The sequence below is a fragment of the Scomber japonicus genome, chromosome 5, assembly GCF_027409825.1.
Source record: "Scomber japonicus isolate fScoJap1 chromosome 5, fScoJap1.pri, whole genome shotgun sequence".
In the NCBI taxonomy this organism is placed as follows: Eukaryota; Metazoa; Chordata; class Actinopteri; order Scombriformes; family Scombridae; genus Scomber; species Scomber japonicus.
The window spans coordinates 4,391,744-4,417,360 of record NC_070582.1 but is presented as its reverse complement, the minus strand read 5'-3'; the positions used below and the strand labels follow the sequence as shown (position 1 = coordinate 4,417,360).

At 44.2% G+C, this 25,617-nt stretch overlaps 2 protein-coding genes across 2 annotated transcripts in view; one reads left to right on the top strand and one right to left on the bottom strand.

Annotated features, from left to right (window-relative positions):
- LOC128358610 (40S ribosomal protein S17) overlaps nucleotides 1-25,617 on the top strand; it is a 554,334-nt gene that overhangs the window by 306,542 nt on the left and 222,175 nt on the right. The gene's annotated exons all lie outside the window — the stretch shown is intronic.
- The window catches only part of itga11b (integrin, alpha 11b), an 87,982-nt gene that overhangs the window by 18,807 nt on the left and 43,558 nt on the right, over nucleotides 1-25,617 (bottom strand). Inside the window, exons 7-21 of the mRNA XM_053319441.1 lie at nucleotides 25,151-25,299; nucleotides 24,909-25,053; nucleotides 23,989-24,154; nucleotides 21,936-22,006; nucleotides 17,877-18,021; nucleotides 16,071-16,219; nucleotides 12,970-13,113; nucleotides 12,121-12,324; nucleotides 11,911-12,041; nucleotides 10,189-10,361; nucleotides 5,031-5,173; nucleotides 4,835-4,945; nucleotides 3,685-3,770; nucleotides 2,953-3,157; nucleotides 1,653-1,751 (exon numbers count right to left, since the gene is read on the bottom strand). Of these exons, the coding sequence (XP_053175416.1) occupies nucleotides 1,653-1,751; nucleotides 2,953-3,157; nucleotides 3,685-3,770; nucleotides 4,835-4,945; nucleotides 5,031-5,173; nucleotides 10,189-10,361; nucleotides 11,911-12,041; nucleotides 12,121-12,324; nucleotides 12,970-13,113; nucleotides 16,071-16,219; nucleotides 17,877-18,021; nucleotides 21,936-22,006; nucleotides 23,989-24,154; nucleotides 24,909-25,053; nucleotides 25,151-25,299 (2,121 nt within the window). The remainder of the gene's footprint in view (nucleotides 1-1,652; nucleotides 1,752-2,952; nucleotides 3,158-3,684; nucleotides 3,771-4,834; nucleotides 4,946-5,030; nucleotides 5,174-10,188; nucleotides 10,362-11,910; nucleotides 12,042-12,120; nucleotides 12,325-12,969; nucleotides 13,114-16,070; nucleotides 16,220-17,876; nucleotides 18,022-21,935; nucleotides 22,007-23,988; nucleotides 24,155-24,908; nucleotides 25,054-25,150; nucleotides 25,300-25,617) is intronic.

The following is a 25,617-nucleotide window of genomic DNA, read 5'->3' as shown; positions in this document are numbered from 1 at the left end:
AAGGGAGGGAAGAAAGGAAAGGAAAGAAGGAAGGAAGGAAGGGAGGGAAGGGAGGGAAGGAAGGAAGGAAGGAAGGGAGGAAGGGAGGATGGAAAGGAAGAGGGAAGGGAAGGAAGAGGGAGGAATGAAGGAAGAAGGGAGGGAGGGAAGAAAAGGAAGGAAGGAAGGAAGGAAGGAAGGAAGGGAGGATGGAAAGGAAGAGGGAAGGGAAGGAAGAGGGAGGAATGAAGGAAGAAGGGAGGGAGGGAAGAAAAGGAAGGAAGGAAGGAAGGAAGGGAGGGAGGGAGGGAGGAAGGGAGGAATGAAGGAAAGGAAACAAGGAAGGGAGGGAGGGAGGAAGGGAGGAATGAAGGAAAGGAAAGAAGGAAGGAAGGGAGGGAAGGAAAGAAGGAAGGGAGGGAAGGAAGGAAGGAAGGAAGGAAGGACACTGTTATGTTTTAATCTTGACCTACTGAAGGGACTGCAGATGTAGTTGTGTCATTAAATTATGCCACTTACAATGACATCATACTCTGGTGTTGGTGTATTATTCATTATTAATAAACCTTTAGGAAGGAAGGACGGAAAGAAGGAAGGGAGGGAAAGGAGAGAAAGAGAGAGGGACGGAGAAAGGAAAAGTGGTAGGAAGGAAAGAAGGACAGAGGAAAGAAGGGAGGAAGGGACGCTGGAAGGAAGGAAGGAAGGAAGAAAAGGAGGGAAAGAGAGAGGGAGGGAAAAAGGAAAAGAGGTAGGAAGGAAGGAAGGAAGGAAGGACGGAAGGAAGGAAGGAAGAAAAGGAGGGAAAGAAGGAGGGAAAGAGAGAGGGAGGGAAAAAGGAAAAGAGGTAGGAAGGAAGGAAGGAGGGAAAGAAGGAGGGAAGGAAGGGAGGAAGGAAGGAAGGGAGGAAGGGATGCTGGAAGGAAGGAAGGAAAGAAAGAGAGAAGGAGGGAGGGAAAGGAAGGAAGGAAGGGAGGAAGGAAGGAAGGAAGGAAGGACGCTGGAAGGAAGGAGGGAAGGAAAGAAGGACAGAGGAAAGAAGGGAGGAAGGGACGCTGGAAGGAAGGAAGGGAGAAAAGGAGGGAAAGAGAGAGGGAGGGAAAAAGGAAAAGAGGTAGGAAGGAAGGAAGGAGGGAAGAAAAGGAGGGAAAGAGAGAGGGAGGGAAAAAGGAAAAGAGGTAGGAAGGAAGGAAGGAGGGAAAGAAGGAGGGAAGGAAGGAAGGAAGGGAAAGGAGTAAGGAGGGAGAAAGGAAAGGAGGAAGGAAGGAAGGAAAGGAGTAAGGAGGGAGGGAGGAAGGAAGGAAAGGAGAGAAGGAAGGGAGGAAGAAAAGGAAGGAAGGAAGGAAGGAAGGACAGAGGAAAGGACGCAGGAAGGAAGGAAGGAAGGAAAGAAAGAGAGAAGGAGGGAGGGAAAGAAAGGAAGGAAGGAAGGAAGGAAGGAAGGAAGGACGCTGGAAGGAAGGACAGAGGAAAGGACGCAGGAAGGAAGGAAAGAAGGAAGGAAGGAAGGGAGGAAGGGAGAGAGAGTTAAAAGAGATGGGGTCAATTTGACCCGAGAGGACGACAGGAGGGTTAAAGTAGCAGGAGCTGTTTGTACTGCTGATAAATGATCTGTCGTAAATCAGTAGAAGGATACAGATGTTCTGTAGCAGTTGTGTACAGATGTTTCAACCTACCTGAGACAAAGACTTCATGAACGGAGCACTGATGTTACAGCTCCTCTGACTGGCCAGCCGGTCCTCAGAGAAGCACTCGATCTGAATATCTGATTGGTCCTGTGGGGGGGGGGGGGGGGGGAGGGGAGGAGCCTGATGAGTCATAGGCCCAAATCCCAAACCACTCCATATACTCACTACCACTACACCACCAAGTGTCACTTCAAATCAAGCATCACTCGCACAGCTGTGGAGGGCATTTCTAATTGAAGAGGGAGGAAGGTTGTAAATGGATAGCCAGATTATGGGATGCCATTGCTGCTCTACTGGAATAAGGAAGCAATCGTCACCATGGCGACTGATAGAAGCTGTGATTGAATGGCTGTTATACTATTTCTTATGAGCTGCCACGTCTCTTCCACTGTTTTCACAAAACATCTAAAACTAGAATGAGATGTGAGGTTAATATAATTCACTCCTATGTTGGCTTTGCATTTGTGAGTTTATTTTAGGGACAAAGTGATATTCTCCTCATTTTTGTTTTATATTTTCACACCACACATTCTCAGATTTTGTCTGATAAGTGAAGTGAAGGTGAAGAGGAAAACTAAAGTGTGTATGTATGCTGACTCGCTATTTAAGGGTCTCTCAGTTCACTTACACTCAGTGCTGGTTGGACTGGGACGGCACTTAATATGGCGATCACTACATGAACATGCAAAATGAAGGGTTAGTGGAGAGAGACTGGTTTGGGATTGGGCCTTAGAGTCACCTCCCATCTGATCTAGAGCTAGCAGGAGTTGTAACTACTCTGAAATTCATGCCACCCTCCATACAGGAGCCACTTGTACCTGTGCAGTAAAAAGAGCTTGATCCCTCACCGGCTTCCCATCCACGAAAACTGCAAGTTATATTTATTGGAAAGCACCACTAAGAGATATAAACCATACTTATAATGAACCAACTCATGGGGTTATAACCAGGCGGGGAGTTCCTGTCCTCTGAAAAGAAGCCAAGAATCGCAGCCTCCCCTGCTCCGCCGTTGGTCCCGCCCATACTTCCGTCCATGACTCCGCCTCATGCCCATATAAGTAGAATCCGTGTTTTTATTTTTCCCAGCATGCACCTGAAATTTTCAAGATGGCGCTGCCTAGATTCGAAACTATTGGCTTCCGAGCAGCAGTCCACAAACCAATGGGTGACGTCACGGATGTTACGTCCATTTCTTTTATACAGTCTATGGATTATACTGGTTGTAGAAACAGACTTTTATATTTAAATGTCTGATTATTTGCGATATAATTAAAATGCACTACGACACCTTGACTATGAGGCTGGAGTAGATCAGGTTGGAGGAGGTGGAGATGTGGATTGTGGTTCCGTAGGCGTTCTCTCCTTGGTTCTCCAGTCGAACGGTCAGAACAACCCTCCTCCGCCCGGCCTCCACCACAAACTCTTTACGCAACAACGCCTCCTGCAGGCCGCAGACGGACGAAGCGACTCGCTCTTTGGAGCTGCAGAACTGCCTTTAAGGGAAAAGCAGATGCTGTTATCTGGGTTCCTTAGCCTTCCTGTTGTCCTCCCGGGTCAAATTGACCCCATCTGTTTTGACTGTTCCTTCTTTCCTTACTTCCTTCCTCTTTTCCTTCCTCCCTCCTACCTTCCTTTCTTCTTTCTTCCGTCTTTCCTTTCCTTCCTCCCTTCCTTCTTTCCTTCCTTCCTTCCTCCCTCCCTCCTTTCCTCCCTTCCTTCCTCCATCCTTCCTTCCACCTTTCCTTCCTACCTTCCTTCTGTCTTCCTTCCTTCCTTCCTTCCTCCATTCCTTCCTTCTTCCTCCTTTCCATCCTTCCTTGCTTCCTTCCTTCCGTCTTCCTTCCGTCTTCCTTCCTTCCTCCTTTCCTTCCTTCTTCCTCCTTTCCTTCTTCCTCCCTTCTTTCCTTGACTCAAGGACAACAGGAGGGTTAAATACATGATGATAATGAGTGTGTGTGTATGTGTGTGTGTGTGTGTGTGTGTGTGTGTGTGTGTGTGTTTATGAGCAGGCGTTACTCACTCGACACTCATGAGGTCGGTGTAACTGTGCAGGCTGAGGTCGGGGACGCAGGTATCTTCCTGCTCACAGCCGTTCCAGAAGGGAAGCTACAGCAGGAAACACAGATTATTATATTTCTCTTTGATAAAGCAACAAAACAGCTGAATAAGACGATGCTAGAAATGTTTTTATAATTAATCCTGAAGGGAACATGAATGTCTGCACCAAATATAATGACAATCCATTTTCTAGGTCGGTTCTGGTTCAATCCATATATCGTTAATTTCCAAGAGTGTGTTAAAAATGTCTTCCCAGAAAGCAGCTAGAGATGGGCAACCCCAAAAACCTGGTAGTTGATTACATCACAATTAGGATTCACATCATTATGAATTTTGGACATCTTGCTTGGGCCCAAAGACCCCTATGAATGAGGTAACATTGATTTGAGACCATGCCAAGCCCAAAAGAGCCTCCTTCCATAGTTCGTCCTGTATTTTCTCACCCAATTCTTTCTCCTGTGCAGATTTGATGGTGTTTAAAGTCTGTGTAAAGTAAGAATAAATATGTGTTCTGAGTTTGACATACCACAGAAAAGTGTGTTGTTAACCACCCTGCCAAATTTGAATGATTAAAAAAATCGCCAAATATATGAAATTAGGCTTCAAAGTTGTGTTAAAATCAGCCTCTTTCTCTGCTCCCAAACGCTGTGGGCGTGGCCGCCGAGCCCGCTGAAACCCCGCCCCCTACCAAGTGTCACCTGTCAATCAAAGTCACCACCTCTACCAGAAACATGGACGCTACGTCTGAGAGCTTTCTGCCGCTAGCTTGGTGGCTAGCTCGGCGGCTAACTCAGCTAACTGGCTAACTGTAGACTGTAGTAGTAGTAGTGTGCGCTGAATGTATTTATACCTCTACAGCAGCAGGGGCGGGTTTATGCTAATCACCGCGGTGGTGATGATGAAGAATGCATCATGTGTCGAACCATGAATATCTAAACAAAATGTCATCCATCAAATAGCTGTTGAGATATTTCACAAAAATATGAACTAAAAAAAAATATCAACCTTGTGGTGTCACTAGAGGAAAAGTGAAAGGATTAGCAGAGTAAGTAGTGTGTCAACGGTTAACCAATTAATCAAATCAGTTGATGAATACCATGACGAACTCTCACCTCGGCCCTCAGTGTGTTCGGCCAGTCCGGGTCCAACACCGGCCCCACGTCTGGGTTCTGCAACCCCGTCTCCAGGAGAATACTGATGGGACGGCCGTAATCTGTTGTCTCCTGTTCAGAGAAACAGTCAGCCAGAGATGTGAGTGATGTCTTTTATTCTACAGTAAGTTTTCTGTGTGTCTGAGATTGTTCTGACCTGGACGGAGAAGCCGAGGCGTTGGCAGCCCCGCCAGCTCTCAGGGGGCAGTATCATCGTCCTAGGCAACTGTCTGTCTGATTCGTCCAGAACGGCTCGAGGAGGAAAACGCCGATCATCCAACACCAGATTGAACCAAGCGGCTGGAAGAGGAAGAGGATAAAGAGGGCTTAACCTTTGTGTCGTCCTCCCGGGTCAAATTGACCCCGTCTGTTTTGATTGTTCCTTCCTCCCTTCCTTCCCTCTGTCCTTCCTCCTTTCCTTCCTCCCTTCCCTTCCTTCCTTCTCTCCTTCCTTCCTTCCTCCCTCCTTTCCTTCCTTCCTTCTCTCCTTCCTTCCTTCCTCCCTCCCTCCCTCCTTTCCTTCCTTCTTTCTCCCTTCCCTTCCTTCCTCCCTCCCTCCCTCCTACCTTCCTTCTTTCTCCCTTCCCTTCCTTCCTCCTTTCCTTCCCTTTTCCTTCCTTCCTCCTTCCTTCCTTCTTTCTCCCTTCCCTTCCTCCTTTCCTTCCTTCCGTCCCTCTTTCCTTCTTTCCTTCCTCCCTCCCTCCTTTCTTCCTTCCTCCTCCCTTCCTAACTTCCTTCCTTGACTCGAGGACAACAGGAGGGTTAAAAGAAGGAAATGAATGCAGTCCTAATCCAAGCTCATATGCAGCACAATGAGACTGTAAATACACAAAAACTCACTTTACAGGTCTGTCAGGTAATATAAAAGTAGGTGATGTCACTGCTGTGTGCTCATTAGTGTAAACTGTACCGGTTATATTTCCAAATATTGCACAGCTTATAAGTTAATTTCAGCAACGTTGGCAAAATAAAATGATATTTTTATGTGAATGTACTCATAAGAGGAAGGAGACGGCCACAGAAAAGCTTCACATTCCTGTTGTTTTAACCCTTTAAACCCCAGGCTGTTAATTCTGGGTGTTTTAATTGCTTTATTTACACTTTATTCACAGAGTCACTACATGTCTGACTTTTTTTTTTAAGTTAGGCTATTCAGAAATGTCACATATGAGTTGTAGTATTTGTGTTTTTAGAGACATTTTTATGTATTTGTTCAATTGAAAGTGGTTTGAGTTGTTGGCTGTATGTCCACAGGTTTTAAGACAGGGAAAATATCTGTATATGAATGCATAGAGGAGTGATATAAAAACCATATTGATAGGATATTAGTAATGCCAACAAAATGATTGTGCAAATTGGATTTAAGGTGAACCATCAAGTTTTGGAAGAACTGTTCCCATAATAACACTGGGGCAATTAAGGGCAGAAATCCATTGAAGAGTTGGATACTGGACCAAAAATGGCAACCATTCAGTCCAATAAGAATTTCTCGGCTGGCACATATGCCAAAAAAATGTTTCTGTCTTCTGGGTTTGCTCCAGCATTACGCAGCCTACTGAATATGTGCAGTAGTGTTTCCTCATGCTGGCCCCTGCACGTTATCTCTCAGCCCACAGACTTTACATTGTGATGATGTCACAGATTTTTTAAATCAGTTTTCTCATCTCAAGTAAAGTTTTACAGATATAAAACCTCCATGGATCAAAACTTCATAACAGAATAGTCATAATTGACCTTTCCTGCTGTTTGAGGTGTCCTGTCAACAGTTTTACAGACGTCGCTTTTACAATGGTGGTCTATGGGGAAATTGCTTTTTGGGCCACTGAGGAATTTTCATTGCAATACCACAAGTGGCCACCGGGGGAAAATCGGCTGATAGGCTCAGTGGTGGCGCCGTATCCAGCTTTTATAATACATCCATGGTAAGTGTGGGTTAGCTGTGGAGTACAACTTTATTTTCATTCTGGCAGATTGTCAACATGAAAAGCATGAAAAGTGCACCGTGACCCTGAATGTAAAGACAAATATCACTGGATTACTGTGACACTGAAGGAAACTCTAAACCTGGTGATTGGAAGGAAATATCTGCAATGTTATGAGTTATATTATCTAGGTTATGAGGAGCATCTTATTTTAAACTGACTTCAAAGCAGAGTTATTGATCTTTATCTGTTATTTATACCCATGTAGGCCTCCTGATGAACCAGTAAAGGTCACTAATGCTGCCACAAGGAGGAGATCCCTCACTGGCTTCCCACCAGAAACAGGAACAATCATTTTAACCATTCATTCGACCAATCATTGGTACTCAAATGTGCAGGAAAGTCGACTCAGAAGCTGCACACTCAACCCTTTGAAGAGACAGGATGTGAGGGTAGCCGTCATGCTCATGCCAACAAGTACAGGAAATGTATAAGAGTGTGTGTATATGCATGTGTGTGTGTGTGTGTGTGTGTGTGAGTGTGTGTGTGTGTGACTTCAGCATTGTTATATAGAGCAGTTTTCTGCACCTCCATGAAGATGTGGCAGTGCAGTTGCTGTTTGACTGATGATTAACATAAAGTACCTGGCATATTAGTCGCCACTTTAAGTGCATTTATTCAGCCAAACCACAAATTCACCACAGCGCCAGTCTTTTAAACTCCAAAAGTAATGTAATTAGTTGTGTTCATAATGACTTTTTGATACAATAATTGCAACTCCTTCTTCTTCTTCTTCTTCTTATATGCTATTGATTAATGTAGTGATGCATTTCCTGCGTCCTTATTAGCTGTTGGATGTTGTTGCTGAGAGTAACTGCAGAGCTCATTCTCATCTGTTTAACAACTGAAGTTTGGTTTTGATTTATGAGCACACAGAGAGCCGAGCTGCTTCGCTCCGTGTTCAAAACGCCACGTCTGCACTGTATGAAGTGAAGTGGAGCTCTGAGTCTGAGTAAATCTTAAAAACAAAGGTCAGATTTTGTGGACCTCGGCTCTTGTCCTCCATCTGAAACATTGCCCACTGGAGCGTGTTCGTTTGACACCATGTGTGTGCATGCATGCATCTCCACCTCTGCATATGTGTGTGTGTGTGTGTGTGTGTGTGTGTGTCTTAATATGTGTGTATGTGTCTAATCTGGTCCAGATGATCGGGGGGGAAGATGAGGAGCTGATGGAGAGAGAGAAGAGAGGAAGGTATGAAGGTATGAAGTGATGGAGGGAGGAGGAGTGACACAGTTTAATGGTGGCTGGCTGGAGTTAGCATGTTAGCGAGGTTTCCATGCAGCCGGCCCAAACATCTGAAGCTAATTATACAGAGACACGACAGCAGCGTGGCTGCACAAAGCACTGTGGGGAATCTCTGCGGCGAGGAAAAAGACCAAGACAAGACTTTCCACACACAGACAGCCGATCAAAACGCCAAACATCTGTGTGATCCTGATGCTGACGTGAAGGACAGCTGAAAGAGACCTGACAGCTGTTAGAGTCAGCTTTTACCTTTTTTATTTATGCATACAAGGGTCAACATTCACAGGTTAAGACTTTACTCAAAGGTGCATTGACATTAGTTGTTCGGAGAAAGAAGTAGAGAGTGTTAGAGTCCCACCAGAAACACAGATTAGTTGTTGTCATGTTGAATTATGTTTTCACTTTGAGTCCAAGTCCTGAGTTCTCTACTGTCTGATCCCTGCTTAATCTTTTTTGACACTTTGTTTATTGATGTTGTAGCCTGCTGTTGTCTGCATAACCATTTCCTCATCAGAGTTCAGCTGTTTACCACCATTTCCAGAGAACAGATGGATGGTGTGATGGAGCTTGTTTTGATGCTCACAAGGAAACCACAAAACATTACACGGCCGGGTGGAGCCATGTGAGCACAACTGAAGGATGTGACTTAAGAAAATAAGAAAATATGATTAAATTAGTTGCATACTATATTAATGGTTATGATTATGCACTAACCAGCAGCTAGCTTGAGGCTAAAGTGGATGGCTAGCCGCTAGATGCTTAAGCTGACTTCCATTCAACTTCTCTCAAGAAAAAAAAAAATGCGTCAATCATTTTTTTTAAAGAGTCGTTATGGTCTCATTTACTAAATTCAAAAATAAACACATTTATTACATTTAATCCAAGTATGCAGCGATCGGTGTTTCCAGTGAGCTAGCATTAGCTTGGGCGTGTTTCCAGAGCGTGAAAGGCAACACACCGCACTCTTTATTGGGAACGTCCTGAATCCAAACGGAAAGAAATAAGCCAGAAGCTGAAACTCTGGGCTTCAAACAAGGTTGTAAATCACTGCTCTTAAGTTTAATAGCCGTGAGCTCACTGTAATAACATATAGCCTAGCAAATTAAGGCTTAGATCATATGTATTTTAGCTTTTGGACACTTTAGAGGACACTGTTTAGAGAGATTTTAGAAAATGATTTAAACTCAAGCTGTAAAATAAGGAGGACTGAAAGACCAACAAACCACAAGAGACACCATCTTTCAGAGAGAAATGACAGGAAGCGACTCGAGTACGCCGTTAGCTCAGGGTTGGTAATCCAGCTTTAAGCATCAAGTTCTGTGAAGAGTGAGTAAAACTTTACCCAACATGATAATAATGAGCTTGTGATTCCAGCGTTTTATGAAACTTCAAAAAAAAACTCTGCTTCAAATTTTTGGCTCAAAAACGACCAGAACTGATTTAGCGATACATGACCCAAAGCTAATTACTTTATTAAGTTATTAACCCTCCTGTTGTCCTCAAGTCAAGGAAGGAAGGGAGGAAGGATCGAAGGAAGGAAAGGAGGAAGGAAAGGAAGGAAGGACGGGGGAAAGAAGGAAGGAAGGATGGAAGGGAGGAAGAAAGACGGAAAGGAGGGAGGGAAGGAGGAAGGAAGGGAGGAAAGGAAAGAAGGGAGGAAGGGAGGGAGGAAGGAAGGATGGAAGGATGGAGGAAAGAAGGAAGGAAGAGAGAAAGAAAGAAGGAAAGGATGGAGGGAAGGAGGAAGGGAGGAAAGGAAAGAAGGAAAGGCAGGACAGAGGAAAGAAGGATGGAAGGAAGGAAGGAAGGAAGGAAGGAAGGAAGGGAGGTAGGGAGGGAGGGAGGGAGGGAGGGAGGGAGAAAGGAAAAGAGGAAGGAAAGAGAAGGCGGGAGGGAGGAAAGAAGGAAGGGAGGGAAGAACGAGAGAAGGAAGGAAGAAAGGGAGGAAAGAAGGAACAGTCAAAACAGACAGGGTCAATTTGACCCGGAAGGACGACACAAAGGTTAAACCTTTATTACAGACTTCAATATCAAAATCTCGAATCCATAAACAGAATCACGTGTTACTGCCTGCCGTCCACCTACCGACACTCGTCCTGGTCTTGGTCCTGGCGTTTGTCCTGGAGTCCAGACTCAGGCAGACGATCACGGACATGCAGGTTACTTCCTTCCCTCCTCGGTAACAGTCCTTGTTGAAGATGTTTACCTTCTCAGGTTCAAAGGTCAGTCTGGCCTGAATCCGTACCACACCTCGAGACCTGGAGGGAGGGAGCACGTTGGGGTCAGGGCACAGCATTCGAAAAACTGGACCATCAAAAGGGCGAACTCCACTAGTTTTAATTCAGCACAGTTTCCAGGTGTTACTGCATATGTGTAATAAGTAGGGCTGTCAAACGATTAATTTTTTTAATCGAGATTAATCGCAGAATTTCCATAGTTAATCACAATTAATCGCGTTTTGAATAGCATGTTTAAAATCCTGTTATTGTGTAAAGCATTTCTTACCAGAGTGTCTTAACTGGGAATCAATCACGGCTCTGCTGCGACTCCCACACTCCAAAATGGTCCTTTGGTGGAGCTGAGGCTCGCTTGGCTGCACCTGGGTGTTTAGCGTGGAGGTGCTAACTCAAACTCGACGCACTCCGTTTGACACAGGTTGCATTTTACTTTTGACTTGTCAACTGAAGCGTCTGGAAGTGTTTTAAAGTTAAACAAGCCGTTCAAAAGTCCAGTAGCTCTCTTACTTTCCATCAGCACGGTAGGTTTACTGCAGGAGGCCACTTCAAAGCATAGCGCTACAGCTAGAGGAGCCGTCTACGGGTGAGTAGAAGCTACAAAAAGGCTTGCAAAATTAAAATGCGATTAAAAAATATTAACGCGTTACGGATTGCATTAATCTAATCGCGATTAACGCGTTAACGCTGACAGCCCTAGTAATAAGTAGAATAAACCCTTGTATCTCAGATTGAGCTGTGTGAAATCTTTGGTGATGTCACTGTAGTCAAAGGTTGAGGCTTAAGACTAAAAGTATGAAAATGAAACAAATCTTGAGGTGTGGAGTTAGAAAGAAGTGATATTTTAAAGACTTCTGTATCTCATCTGCAGGCTACAGCTTCCAATAATGTGCAGAACATTAAAAAAAGTATAAAGTAGAAACTCTTTATAAAAAGGACCATTGTGAGTCTGACGCTTAAAGGAGTGCAACAATAAATCTCTTGAGGTTTTTTAAATTATTTGGGAAGATGATGATGTTTCCAGGTTTTATGTTGTCACTTATTTATCATGTTTTAGTGTTGTTTTATGTTTTATGTACCTAACTGTGTGTGTGTGTGTGTGTGTGTGTGTGTGTGTGTGTTCGATGTTTAATTCAATAAAGTATAATTTGAAAGCTTTAGGCAAACCTTTAAATTCTAGGGTTAAGACTTGGTTGTGTTTTCTTAAAGGATAATGTTAGCTTTTTCTCATATTTTTCTTATTGTCAGCAAATCCCATGTTTGGATCCAAACCAACACTGTACTGATGTATTAACAAGTATTGTGTGTGTGTGTATCCAAAGCCTGATATATCTTATTCCTCTGTGCCATAGACAAGATGTGTTTTAAAGGTTTTTGGACACCAATGGCGGTCTACAGTACAGAGTGAAGAGGAATAAGATATATCAGGCTTTGGATACACACACAGTACTTGTCACTAGATCAGTTCATTGTCGGTTTGGCTCTTCAGGATGAGATTAGTCGACAATAGGAAACTGAGGGTTAGGTAGTAGCTCTTGTTGTCCTCCTAAGTAAAAAAACAAGTGTGTCTGACCAGATAATCACAGCAGCTCCCAGCGCTCCCACGGTGAGATCGACGAGTCCATCAGCATTGACGTCCAGAACTCCATGAAGACTTCTACCGAAATACTGCAGACCTGCAGAAAATCCAGCTGCAGCCAGACGCTGGAGAGAGACAGGAGGGATTAACAAAGTTTCAGTTTCTTGCCCATATTCCTTCAATTACTGGCTCTGCATCCCTCACCTGTCTGTACTGCGGTTGGATGGTTTTGCCGTGGCCATAAAACACGTACACCGCCCCCTGGTGGTCATCTTCAAGGGGTGCTCCGACCACCAGCTCCCTGAATCCATCTCCATTCATGTCCGGGATCTGGGCCATTGCAGAACCCAGACGGGAGTTTTGAGATTGGTCGGAAACCTCAAGCACCCCATTCAGGATCAAGGATGCCTGGAAGGGAAGATGCTAAATTTAGTTTCTCTTTCAGTTGTCCTTCTGTGTTTAGTTGTTAAAGTCTGTGTAAAGTCAGAATAAATATGTGTTCTGAGTTTGACATACCACAGAAAAGTGTGTTGTTAACCACCCTGCCAAATTTGAATGATTAAAAAAATCGGCAAATATATGAAATTAGGCTTCAAAGTTGTGTAAAAATCAGCCTCTTTCTCTGCTCCCAAACGCTGTGGGCGTGGCTGCTGAGTCCGCTGAAACCCCGCCCCCTACCAAGTGTCACCTGTCAATCAAAGTCACCACCTCTACCAGAAACATGGACGCTACGTCTGAGAGCTTTCTGCTGCTAACTCTGCTGCTAACTCAGCTGCTAGCTAACTGTAGACTGTAGTAGTAGTAGTGTGTGCTGAATGTATTTATACCTCTACAGCAGCAGGGGCGGGTTTATGCTAATCACTAAATCCTGAACACAGAAATCTTGAAACACAGTTTATGAAGCCTCGCTCCACAATTCAAATCTAAATGGTTGAAATGCTTTTTACACCTTTTTTATTAGAAATACATTCATGACCTATTTAATGTGTTTAGAAGAAAAATGTCTGAATTCACTTTATACACAGTCTTTAAAGAAGTTTAGTGTTTTCATACCTCTGGTGTAACTTTGTAGATGTAAACCTTCCCTCTCTCCCAGCCCTGACTGTAGTACATGGGTGCCGCCACCAGGAGGACGTCAGTTTGACCGTTACTGTCTACGTCCATCGATAACAACTCACTGCCGAAATAAGACCCGATCTGTGAAAAGAATAAAACATGAGAATGAAATAATTGTAACTGTACTGTGTGTGTGAGCTTTGTAAAGAACAGATTAATAGCCAGAGTTCCTCGTCCCTAACACACTGCTCTGATTTAATACTTGTTTGCAGTTGTTTCAGGCCTATCAGACATTTGTAAAGTCCTCAGTTAAGTGCAGCTGTTAAACTCTCGCTGCTGCCAGGAAGTGAGAATAATACTCGTGTCATGTTGCGTAACCATCACATCATTAGACACCTACAGCTTAAGCTCATAGTTCTGCGCTGACAGAAGAAGTCATCGCAGTGCTGTCATCTGTCCTTCCTTTCTTCTATATTTCCATCCTGTCTTCTTTTCCTTCCTTCCTTCCTTCCTTCCATCTGTCCTTCCTTTCTTCCATATTTCCATCATGTCTTCTTTTCCTTCCTTCCTTCATTCCTTCCTTCCATCTGTCCTTCCTTTCTTCCATATTTCCATCATGTCTTCTTTTCCTTATTTCCTTCCATCTGTCCTTCCTTTCTTCTATATTTCCATCCTGTCTTCTTTTCCTTCCTTCCTTCCTTCCATCTGTCCTTCCTTTCTTCTATATTTCCATCCTGTCTTCTTTTCCTACTTCTTTCCTTCCTTCCTTCCTTCCTTCCTTGCTTCCTTCCTTCCTGTCTTCTTTTCCTTCTTTCCTTTCTTCCATATTTCCATCCTGTCTTCTTTTCTAACTTTCTTTCCTTCCTTCCTTCCTTCCTTCCTTCCTTCCTTTCTTCCTTTCTTCCTGCCTTGACCGGTCTGGGTTGAATATGATCAAATTGCTGTTGGTTGCACTTCAACTGCCAGGAAGTGAGAATAATACTCGTGTCATGTTGCATAACGTCACGTCATTAGACACCTACAGCTTAAGCTCATAGTTCTGCGCTGACAGAAGAAGTCATCGCAGTGCTGTCGCTGGGATGTGATAAAATGAAAGCGAATATCAATCAATCAATCTTTATTTATAAAGCGCCAAATCACAACGAAAAGTTATCTTAAGACACTTTTCACACAGAGCAGGTCTAGACTTTACTCTTTAATTTTATTTCAAGAGATCCAAACGTTTCCCCCATGAGCAGCAACTTGGCGACAGCAGCAAGGAAAAACTCCCCTAAAACCTGGCTCTAGGTGGGACACAACCTGCCTTGACCGGTCTTCCTTCCTTTCTTCCATATTTCCATCCTGTCTTCTTTTCTTTCTTTCCTTCTTTCCTTCCTTGCTTCCTTCCTTCCTTCCTTCCATATTTCCATCCTGTCTTCTTTTCTTTCTTTCCTTCCTTCCTTGCTTCCTTCCTTCCTTCCTTGCTTCCTTCCTTCCATATTTCCATCCTGTCTTCTTTTCTTTCTTTCATTCTTTCCTTCCTTTCTTCCTTCCTTCTTTCCTTCCTTCCTTCCTTCCTTCTTTCCTTCTATCTGTCCTTCCTTTCTTCTATATTTCCATCCTGTCTTCTTTTCCTCCCTTCCTTCCTGTCTTATTTTCCTTCTTTCCTTTCTTCTATATTTCCATCCTGTCTTTTTTTCCTACTGCTTTCCTTCCTTCCTTCCTTCCTTCCTTCCTTCCTTCCTTCCTTCCTTTCATTCCTGTCTTCTTTTCCTTCCTTCCTTCCTTCCTTCCTGTCTTCTTTTCCTTCTTTCCTTTCTTCTATATTTCCATCCTGTCTTTTTTTCCTACTGCTTTCCTTCCTTCCTTCCTTCCTTCCTTCCTTCCTTCCTTCCTTCCTTCCTTCCTTTCGTTCCTGTCTTCTTTTCCTTCCTTCCTTCCTTCCTGTCTTCTTTTCCTTCTTTCCTTTCTTCCATATTTCCATCCTGTCTTCTTTTCTTTCTTTCCTTCCTTCCTACCTTCCTTCCTTCCTTCCTTCCTTCCTTCCTTCCTTCCTGCCTTGACCGGTTGGGGTTGAATATGATCAGATTGCTGCTTGTTGAACTTCAACTAACACCAAAATACCCTCCACTCCCTCTAGTATCACACTCTGGGTCAGAAATGTGTTCAGATTGACGACGTTTTAGGCAAATTTCTCCCAGATTTTGACTTAAAGAAAGAATATAAGAGACTGAATATTGATGATTCATTCTCTCTCAATTAAAACAAGTTAATTTTAGGGACTTAATGCACCTTGCAGGAATTTTAAAGGTAAAGATTCAACCTGCATATATATACTATGATCGATCTGTCACCATGGCAACAGGTTGATTCCAATAAGGAACTTTCATTGAGAAGCTTAAAACTCACATCTAGTCATCAAATCCTGCACCTGTCTGATACAAACACATTTATCCTTTCATTTCAATATCTCTCTCTCTCTCTCTCTCTCTCTCTCTCTCTCTCTCTCTCTCTCTCAATCTGGATGCAGCCATGTGTCCCACATGTGTGGATAAGGAAGAATATCTACACCAGAGATGGGTGTCAAACATGCGGCCCGTGGGCCAGAACCGGCCCGTCAAGGGGTCCAATACGGCCCACTTTCTTTCCTTCTTTCCTTCCTTCCTGTCTTCTTTTCCTTCCGTCCATCTGTCCTACTTCCCTTTCTTTCTTTCTTTTTTCCTTCATTCCTTCCATCTTTCCTTCTGTCCTTCTTCCCTTTCATTCTTTCTTTTTGCCTTCTTTCCTTCCTTTGTTCCTTCCATCTTTCTTTCTTGTCTTCTTTTCCTTCCTTCCTTCCTGCCTTTCTTCCTCCCTCCCTTTCTTCATTCCTTCCATCTGTCTTTCTTTCTTTCCATCTTTCCATCTTTCCCTCTTTTCCTTCCTTCCTTCCTTCCTTCCTTCCTTCCATCTTTTTAATGATCGGGCCCACATGAGATCAAATTGGGCTGTATGAGGCCTTTTAATGAAAATGAGTTTGACACCTCTGATGTGTGTGTGTGTGTGTGTGTGTGTGTGTGTGTGTGTGTGTGTGTGTGTGTGTGTGTGTGTGTGTGTGTGTGTGTGTGTGTGTGTGTGACCTGTTCTCCCAGCAGCGCCTGCAGGATGGTCAGGTTTCCGGTGTTCTTCAGGGTGAAGATGATGACTTTGCCGGTGTGGTTGAACCTCGGTGCTCCGGCCACGTAGAGCTGAGCGCCGTGAGATAAAACCAGTGAACCCACCGAGTACCCTGAAACACAAACACCACATACTGATCAATGAGGAGTCTTACTCACTGGGTCCAATCCGGCCCACTTTCTTTCTTTCCTTCCTTCCTTCCTTCCTTCCTTCCTTCCTTCCTTCCTTCCTTCCTTCCTTCCTTCCTTCCTTCCTTCCTTCCTTCCTTCCTTCCATATTTCCATCCTGTCTTCTTTTCCTTCCTTCCTTCTTTCCTTCCTAACATATTTCCATCCTATCTTCTTTTCCTTCTTTCCTTCCATCTATCTTTCCTTCTTTCCTTCCATCTATCTTTCCTTCTTTCCTTCCTTCCTTCCTTCCTTCCATATTTCCATCCTGTCTTCTTTTCCTTCCAGAACCGGCCCGTCAAGGGGTCCAATCCGGCCCACTTCCTTCCTTCCTTCCTTCCTTCCTTCCTTCCTTCCTGTCTTCTTTTCCTACTTCTTTCTTTCTTTCTTTCTTTCTTTCTTTCTTTCCTTCCTTCCTTCCTTCCTTATTTCCATCCTATCTTCTTTTCCTGTCTTCTTTTCCATCCTGTCTTCTTTTCCTTCCTTCCTTCCTTCCTTCCACATTTCCATCCTGTCTTCTTTTCCTTCCTTCCTTCCTTCCTTCCATCCTGTCTTCTTTTGTAATGTATTTTGGTTGAGTTCGTTCTTTGTCTTGTCTACTTCCTGTTTTATTTTGGTATGTCTTGTCTAACTTCCTCCCCTCCTGTTTGCCTCCCTTCCCCTAATGTGTTACACCTGTGCCTCGTTATCCAGTGTATATATGTGGTGTGCTCAGATCGTCTTGTCAGTTTCCTGTCAGCGTTCCAGCGTTCATATCTCAGTTTAGACTCTTAGTGTTATTGAACTATTGGATTCTGTATTTCTGCCCTGTGATTTTGGACTTCCTGGTTTCTGACTTTTGGACTGAATTAAACGACTTGAGAACTCTTCATGCCCGTGTCCTGTCTCTGCATTTTAGTCCACTTGGATGTTGCATTAAATCCAAGAACGCTTGCATTGATTGGCTGTGAGCAAGTCCGTACAAATAGTCATATTTTCTAGCTGCGGGTGCAAAAAGGATCGATTGACCTCCATCCTCCTTCCTTCTTTCCTCCCTCCCTACCTTCCCTCATTTCCTTCCTCCCTCATTCCCTTCCTTCCCTCATTTCCTTCCTCCCTCCCTCCTTCCTTCCTTCCTTCCTTCCTTCCTTCCTTCCCTCATTTCCTTCCTCCCTCCCTTCCTTCCCTCATTTCCTTCCTCCCTCCCTTCCTTCCCTCATTTCCTTCCTCCCTCCCTCCCTTCCTTCCCTCATTTCCTTCCTTCCTCCCTTCCTTCCTCCCTCCCTCCCTTCCTTCCCTCATTTCCTTCCTCCTTCCCTTCCTTCCTTCCTCCCTTCCTTCCCTCTTTCCTTCCTTCCTCCCTCCCTTCCTTCCCTTCCTTTTTCCTCCCTCCTTTCCTTCCCTTCCTTCTTCCTACCTCCTTTCCTTCCCTTCCTTCTTCCTACCTCCTTTCATTCCCTTCCTTCCTTCCCTTCCTTCTTCCTTCCCTCCTTCCTTCTTCCTCGACTCGAGGACAACAGGAGGCTTAAAGCACTTTAAGCTTATTAAGTATCCAAAACTCAACTCAAACAGACACAATGATAACGAGACTTAAAACAGAGTATCTTTGGTTCCTCTCGTTACCCAGATAGGCTCCGTGGTTCTTTAGCTCCTCTGGAAACTCGTCCTTATAGGAGGATTTCGGTGGAACGACTTTCCCATGTTTCGTCTCTTTCAACACGGCTCCGTTCCAGTCGTAGGCGCCCACCGCCCCGAGCAGAATGCCATCCTGAGGGCGCAAAACATGGATTTATTTATAATGTAGGTCACTAATACAGCAGAGCACACGGCATCATATGAATTCAAAGGGCAGTGACGACATCTCAGTGGTTAAACCTGGAAGAGTTTTACTGTTGAGTGGATCCACCAGTAGACTCATTGACACACTTCTTCTTCTGCAATATTCGATTCCAAGTTGGATGTTTTGGTGTTTGGTATTTCCACATATGTTACCATGATGACTGGAAACGTTTTTCCCATCATGCAGCTCAAATAACAGGACACAGAGAGTTCTCATCGACACAGATCATAAGTGGATTTTATCATCTGAAAACTATGCCGAGCCTCACAAGCAGTCTGAAGTCACTGCGTGTAATCAGATATTGATTAAAAGGGTATTTAGGCCAATAAAAATTAAAATCAGTTCATTTATTTTTATGTGTCATTTTTAAACTTTAAGCTAGTTTGTTCTGGTTAAAATCAGTGGATGAGATCATAAACTTGTTTTTTTTGTCATCCTCTCGGTTCGGCTTCTTTTCACACAAAAATCCAAGCGAACCGAAATGCATCAATAAAAGCTCTGTAACAATGTTTCCTCCCGTCATTAGTTCAAGTTCAAATCTTTAGTTTGAGTCTCACATCATGAGATTTGACTCTCAGCACCTGTTGGGTTCAGTCAGGTTGGATCTCATGCTCCATTCACACCTGGTATTATTTCTGCTTTGATCGGATCTCAATTATGCAAATGAGCTAGGCAGAGCTGGTGGACTTATCACAGATGAAGGAAACTGCTGTCATTCATTTCTAACTGACTTTTTATGAGCAAAGACTTCTTAACTACTGCTGCTACTTGTATTTTCTGCAGGATTTGCTTTAGCTGGCAGGAAGACGTGGAATCGGGTGACCTTTAACTCACTGGGCTGCTTTTTTTTCATATGAATGTGGTCATGCGGTGCAGATTACATTTACACCTGCTGAGATGTGTTCACAATGCAAGTCTGAGACCAAATGTGGTCTGGCTGATCTGATCACACTCTCATCACAGTGCATTTTGAGTGCATTTACACCTGCATTAACATGTGTTCTTCCTCATCCTGGTTACTTATCCAACTTCATATTGTGTTTTTTGTAAATGGGGTATCAATGATGAAGAGACTTGGTGGAGTTTAGGGTTCAGTTTCAGGCTGCAGAATTCTTGTCTCTACTTCAGGACCACGAGAGGAGGGAGGGAGGGAGGGAGGGAGGGAGGGAGGGAGGAAATAATGAAAACCTGCTGCTAGTTTTTGGAACAAACTTATAATCAATTTGCAGATATTAAGCTTCAGTATCGTCCTTAAACTCGATCGAACTGTGCAGTCAGTCACACACACTCAGATGAACTCTGGCAGTTAGTGAAGTCCAGATATGAAAGTTATTAAATCATTGAGTCATAGTCTCTACGGGCCAGTGTGTCGAGGACCACAGCGAATGACCAAATCTTTGGCGATGGCAGCACCACAAAAGCTGCAGGATCTGTGGTGCACATGGGCCGACTCTGGATCTGCACATTCATTGTTAAATGTCAAAACGCTGCTTTAGTAATCGTGTAGGAGGAGCGCAGGATGGTTTTCCTGCTCGGGCCAGAGATGAGAGTGTGTCTGTCGTCTGTTTTCCACATCAGCTTCACATTTTTACCTTTTTTACTCCTTGAAAAAGTGAAGAGAAGAAAACACTTTGCATATTTGTTTGTCTGTGAATGTGATGGTGTGCATGACTGTTAATGACTGTTCTGCAATGTCCTGTGCATGTATTGGGTTTAAATGTGAGTGAGTGAGTGTGTGGTGTGTGTGTGTGTGTGTGTGTGTGTGTGTGTGTGTGTGTGTGTGTGTGTGTTTAGTTGGCAGCTTTACATTCAGGAAAAAACCATCTGCTCTGTGTTACACATAGAAAGTTTTTCCACGACACCATTTTCACTCCCTGACGTTGGAATTCAGTCGAATGCGATTTTTTTTTTATTTCCCCTGGATGAGAAACAACAGAAACATTTCAAAAAGCTTCTTATTCTGCACATATCTGCCAGAATCAGAGATGGACTGACGGCGGATGTTTGAGGACGACACTGATACCAGAGTTTGAGTTTCTGTTGGAATCAAAATCAATTAAATGCACAAGTTTGCTCCTGCTGTCTGATTTTATTGGATCGTGATTTCCTTTTTTCAAAGAGGGAAAAGGGAGGAAATAAAGTAACTGTTACCAACATAGATCAAAAACTTGCTGATTTTCATCTTTAGAAATAAAAAGATAAGCTCAGGGTGTTTTCCAGCTGTCATGTTTTCCAGCATTGGACAGATCTTTGATTTAAAACACAACATTTTAAAATTATAATAGTGTTTGACTAGACTCAAGGCCGTAGCCAGGATTTTTCAAATACCGAGGTCAAAAACAAGATGTTATACTACATATAAATAAATATAATAATAATAATAATAAATAATGGGTAATCCGTGATGTATTTATAACACTTTCTTGCTGTGCATTTCTCAGTCATGGTCACTCTTGTGGTCCAGTTCTTTCTTTTCTTATCTCGAGTTAACTCAAACTCCACGTACTCCGGTGGTAGTTAAACTCCGTTTGACACAGGTTGCATTTTACTTTTGACTTGTCAACTGAAGCGTCTGGAAGTGTTTTAAAGTTAAACAAGCCGTTCAAAAGTCCAGTAGCTCTCTTACTTTCCATCAGCGCGGTAGGTTTACTGCAGGAGGCCACTTCAAAGCATAGCGCTACAGCTAGAGGAGCCGTCTACGGGGGAGTAGAAGGGACAAAAAGGCTTGCAACATTAAAATGCGATTTTAAAAAATTAAAGCGTTATGGATTGCATTAATCTAATCGCGATTAACACGTTAACGGTCTCTAATTATTTTCTTTGTTTTTTATTAAAATGTGGAATGGAGCACGGCCTGCTGGGAAAGGGAGAAAACGGCTCATCCAATGAATGAACAGTTTGCAAAATCAGGTCAAGTCCAATTCACAAATGTAGATTACATATTGTGATCTAAGGCGATTTTCAAGTCGCATATTTTTTTCTGGAAGTGAGCTCTATATAACTGCGACTGAAAAATCTCCAGTAATATGCTATAATGTATATATTTGTGAATTTGTGACGAATCTGCTGACAGAAGCGCTGGAGCTGTTCGGTAAGGAAAGCAGTGAATTCCCAGATAGCAAAATTCTTTTGGCCCATATCTGGCCCACACCTGACATGTTCATCCGGCCCACATACAGCATGGAATGATGGCACTTGGGCGGTCCGCTCATGTTTGCCAAAAGTGGGCCATAACCAAGCCATCACAATGCCAGATGTCAACCAAAAACACACCAAATAAACCAGTTCGGCCAAGACTGGCCCAAATATGTTTCAACAAAGGTGGGCCAAGTATGTTTCCTTATATGTGGGCCTCTTTAGGCTCACATCCGGATTAGTCATTGCCATACTTGCCATATTTCGGCCAAAGATGGGCCATATTCGTTTTGTGATATTTGGCCCAAATGTAGCATTTACTACATGGGCCAGTTTAGGTTCACGTCTGTTTTGTCCGGGCCAGAAGAATGCCTACAGTGCCGGATCATTGCCTCAAGTGGCCCACATTCGCATGCTATCTGGGTTGGAAACCAGCTGGGACATAAGATCGGAGACGGGGCCAGTGAAAAAATGTCCAGCTGACTAAATGACATGACCTCGGTGTCCTCAATGGTAGCTACGTACGGCCATGACTAGACTGTGTGCCTCTATTGGAAAACAGAGAGAGATCAGACTGAGCTAAAAAATAAGAAATAAGATCATATTTCTGACTCCAAACATAAAAACCTCTTAGATGTGAAAGCTTTACTAACAGAAGAAGACAGTTTGTTGTTTAATAAGGTGAATGAAAGTTTTTAGTTGCTCACTTTGACTAAATGTGAGGAGAAGCCGGCCTGAGCCATCTGCAGGCCGAACCCTCGACCCTGACTGCTGGTTCCTGCAAAACAGAAACACAACACAGAGTCAACATCATCATTTCAATTCCACGTCTGCCCCCAAAAAATGTGTTTGTCTTCTTTAAATGTCATGATTTAACCTTCCTGTCGTCCTCCCGGGTCAAATTGACCCGTCTGTTTTGACTGTTCCTTCTTTCTTTCCTTCCTTCCTTCCTCCCTCCTTCTCTCTTTCTTTCCTCCCTTCCTTCTTTCCTTCCTCTATCCCCCTTTCTTCTTTCCTTCTTTCCACCCGCCCTCCTACCTTCCTTCCTTACTTCTTTCCTCCGTCCTTCCTTCCTCCCTCCTTCTCTCTTTCTTTCCTCCCTTCCTTCTTTCCTTCCTCTATCCCCCTTTCTTCTTTCCTTCTTTCCACCCGCCCTCCTACCTTCCTTCCTTCCTTACTTCTTTCCTTCGTCCTTCCTTCCTTCCTTATTTCCTTTCCTCCCTTCCTTCCTTCCTTCCTTCCTTCCTCCATCCCCCTTTCTTCCTTTTGTCGTTCCTTCCTCTCTCTCTCCTTCCTTCCTTCCTTCCTCCCTGCCTTCTTTCCTTTACTTCCCTCCTTCTTTCCTCCCTCCTTTCCTTCCGTCTTCCTCCCTTCCTTCCTTGACTCGAACACAACAGGAGGGTTAATTGCTATATCAGTTTCAAACCATCAAAACCAAGTGTAACTAAATAAAAAGTGGAATTTGGAGATATTTGAGGTTTTTTTTAGAAGCAGGTGGATGGATGGAAATGCACCTACACTCTCCATCCACACATATTATGTAACACTTATCCTCTAGAGCAGGGGTGTCAAACATGTGGCCCGTGGGACAGAACCGGCCCGCCGAGGGGTGCGATCCGGCCCACTTTCCTTTCTTCCTTCTGTCCTTCGTCCCTACCTTCCTTTTTTTCATTCCTTCCATCTGTCCTTCCTACCATCATTCTTCCTTCCTTCCTTCCTTCCTTCCTCTGTTTCTTCCATCTGTCCTTCCTTCCTTCCTTCCTTCTATCTGTCTTCTCTTCCTTCCTTCCCTTCTTCCTTCCTTTCTTCCTTCCTTCCTTCCTTCCTTCCTCTGTTTCTTCCATCTGTCCTTCCTTCCTTCTGTCCTTACTTCCTTCCATCTGTCCTTCATCCCTACCTTCCTGTTTTTCCTTCCTTCTATCTGTCTTCTCTTCCTTCCTTCCTTCCTGCCTTCCTTCCCTCCATCTTTTTAATGATCTGGCCCACATGAGATCAAATTGGTCCTTCCTTTTTTCCTTTCTTCCTTCCATCTGTCCTTCCTCCCTTTCTTCCTTCTGTTCTTCCTTCCTTCCTCTGTTTCTTCCATCTGTCCTTCCTTCCTTCTGTCCTTCCTGCCATCTGTCCTTCCTACCTTCCTGTTTTCCTTTCTTCGTTCGTTCCTTCTTTCCTTCCTTCCTTCTGTCTGTCTTTCCTACCTTTCTTCCCTCTTTCCTTCCTTCCCTTCTTATTTCCTTCCTTCCTTCCTTCCTTCCCTCCATCTTTTTAATGGTCCAGCCCACATGAAATCATCAAATTGTACTGTATATGGCCCTTGAATGAAAATGAGTTTGTCCCCCCTGCTCTAGAGGGGCGGGATGACTTTGGGCAAGAGGTACAACATAGACAGGCTGGATTTCAATCACAGGGCTTACATTTAGAAAACAGGCAACCATTTGTACTCTCATTCACACCTTTGAGCAATTTAGAGTAGCCAATAATGTGGGAGGAAGTCACAGATGTTTCCTTGAGCTGCTAGCCTCCAGCAGAGATGAGGAGGGGGCTGCAGAAGTCTGAGAACCTTGCTGTTTTCTAACTCAACACCCCCAGATTTCTTTGTAGTTTTCATCCCCAACTGACTCTGACTTAAGTGACTTCACGTGAGGTTTTTTTTAAATCAGATTTCCCACAGCTCCCTCCGGAGACACAAAAGACTTGAGCTCCACTTGAATGTAACTTCAGACATTTAAACACTCAACAAACCCTATGATTTAACATGCTGACCCTCCAGAGTGAAAATCCTTTCTCCCAGAGCGTCCACGATGTCCTTCAGCGCCGACTCGTCCGTCACGTTGAAGAAGTGCTTCTCGTCTGGGTCACTGGCAATGTATTTGATTTCCTTCAGAAAGGCTTCGGGGTTGATTCCTCGCCGGTTGTAGTAACCGAGAACCTGAATGAGACATAGAGGAAACACTCAAGACAGGAGCTACGAGTTCTTAAAGTCTGTGTAAAGTCAGAATAAATATGTGTTCTGAGTTTGACATACCACAGAAAAGTGTGTTGTTAACCACCCTGCCAAATCTGAATGATTAAAAAAATCGCCAAATATATGAAATTAGGCTTCAAAGTTGTGTAAAAATCAGCCTCTTTCTCTGCTCCCAAACGCTGTGGGCGTGGCCACCGAGCCCGCTGAAACCCCGCCTACCAAGTGTCACCTGTCAATCAAAGTCACCACCTCTACCAGAAACATGGACGCTATGTCTGAGAGCTTTCTGCTGCTAGCTCGGCGGCTAACTCAGCTGCTAGCTCAGCGGCTAACTCGGTGGCTAACTCAGCTAACTGGCTAACTGGCTAACTGTAGACTGTAGTAGTAGTAGTGTGTGCTGAATGTATTTCTACCTCTACAGCAGCAGGGGCGGGTTTATGCTAATCACTAAATCCTGAACACAGAAATCTTGAAACACAGTTTGTGAAGCCTAGCTCCACAATTCAAATCTAAATGGTTGAAATACTTTTTACACCTTTTTTAAAAAATACATTTATGACCTATACACGGACACGGTCTTTAAAGCGCATAAATCTTTATTAACATGTAGGGCAGAGAGGAAGGAGGGAGGACAGTGTGAGGGAGCAGGAGGCAGAATCATGATCAGGTCATGGGGGGGGGGGGGGGGGGGGTCAAAGGTAAAGATGGACGGACTCACAGCGATGGCGTACATGGTGATGTTGTCTTTCTCGCTGTCGGGGACGGCCTGCAGCAGGTCTGGACTGTCATGAGATTCTCCATCCGTGATGACGATCATCACCTTCTGAGCGCCCGGCCGGCTGCCGCGCTTGAACGCCTCTGACCTGCAAACACACAAAACGCAAAACGGACTGAGTGACGGCAGCTGATTGGTTTCTGTGTTTTGGGGGGGGGGGGTTTCATTATGAGTTCATATCGTACCGGGCCACGTTGATGCCCAGCGCTGTCCTCGTCTCTTCGCCGCCCCGCTGGTCGATTTTCCTGGCGGCGTCCACCACTTCCTCCACCGTCTGGTAGTCGCTCAGACCGAACTCGTGGACCACCGTGGATCCGTACTGAACCACACCCACCTGCAGCCAAAACACACACCTGAAGTCCTGCGTCTGAACGGTTCAAATCTTTGCTCTAGGGCAGAGGGGGTCAAACTCATTTTCATTCAAGGGCCACATGCAGTACAATTTGATCTGATGTGGGCGGGAGGGAGGGAGGGAAGAAAGGTAGGAAGGAAAGAAGGAAAGAAGGAAGAAAGAAAGAAAGAAAGAAAGGACAGAAGGAAGGAAGGAAGGAAGGAAGGACAGATGGAAGGAAGGAAGGAAGGAAGGAAGGAAGGGAGGGAGGAAGGAAGGCGGGAAGGAAAAGAAGACAGGAAGGAAAAGAAGCTGAAGATG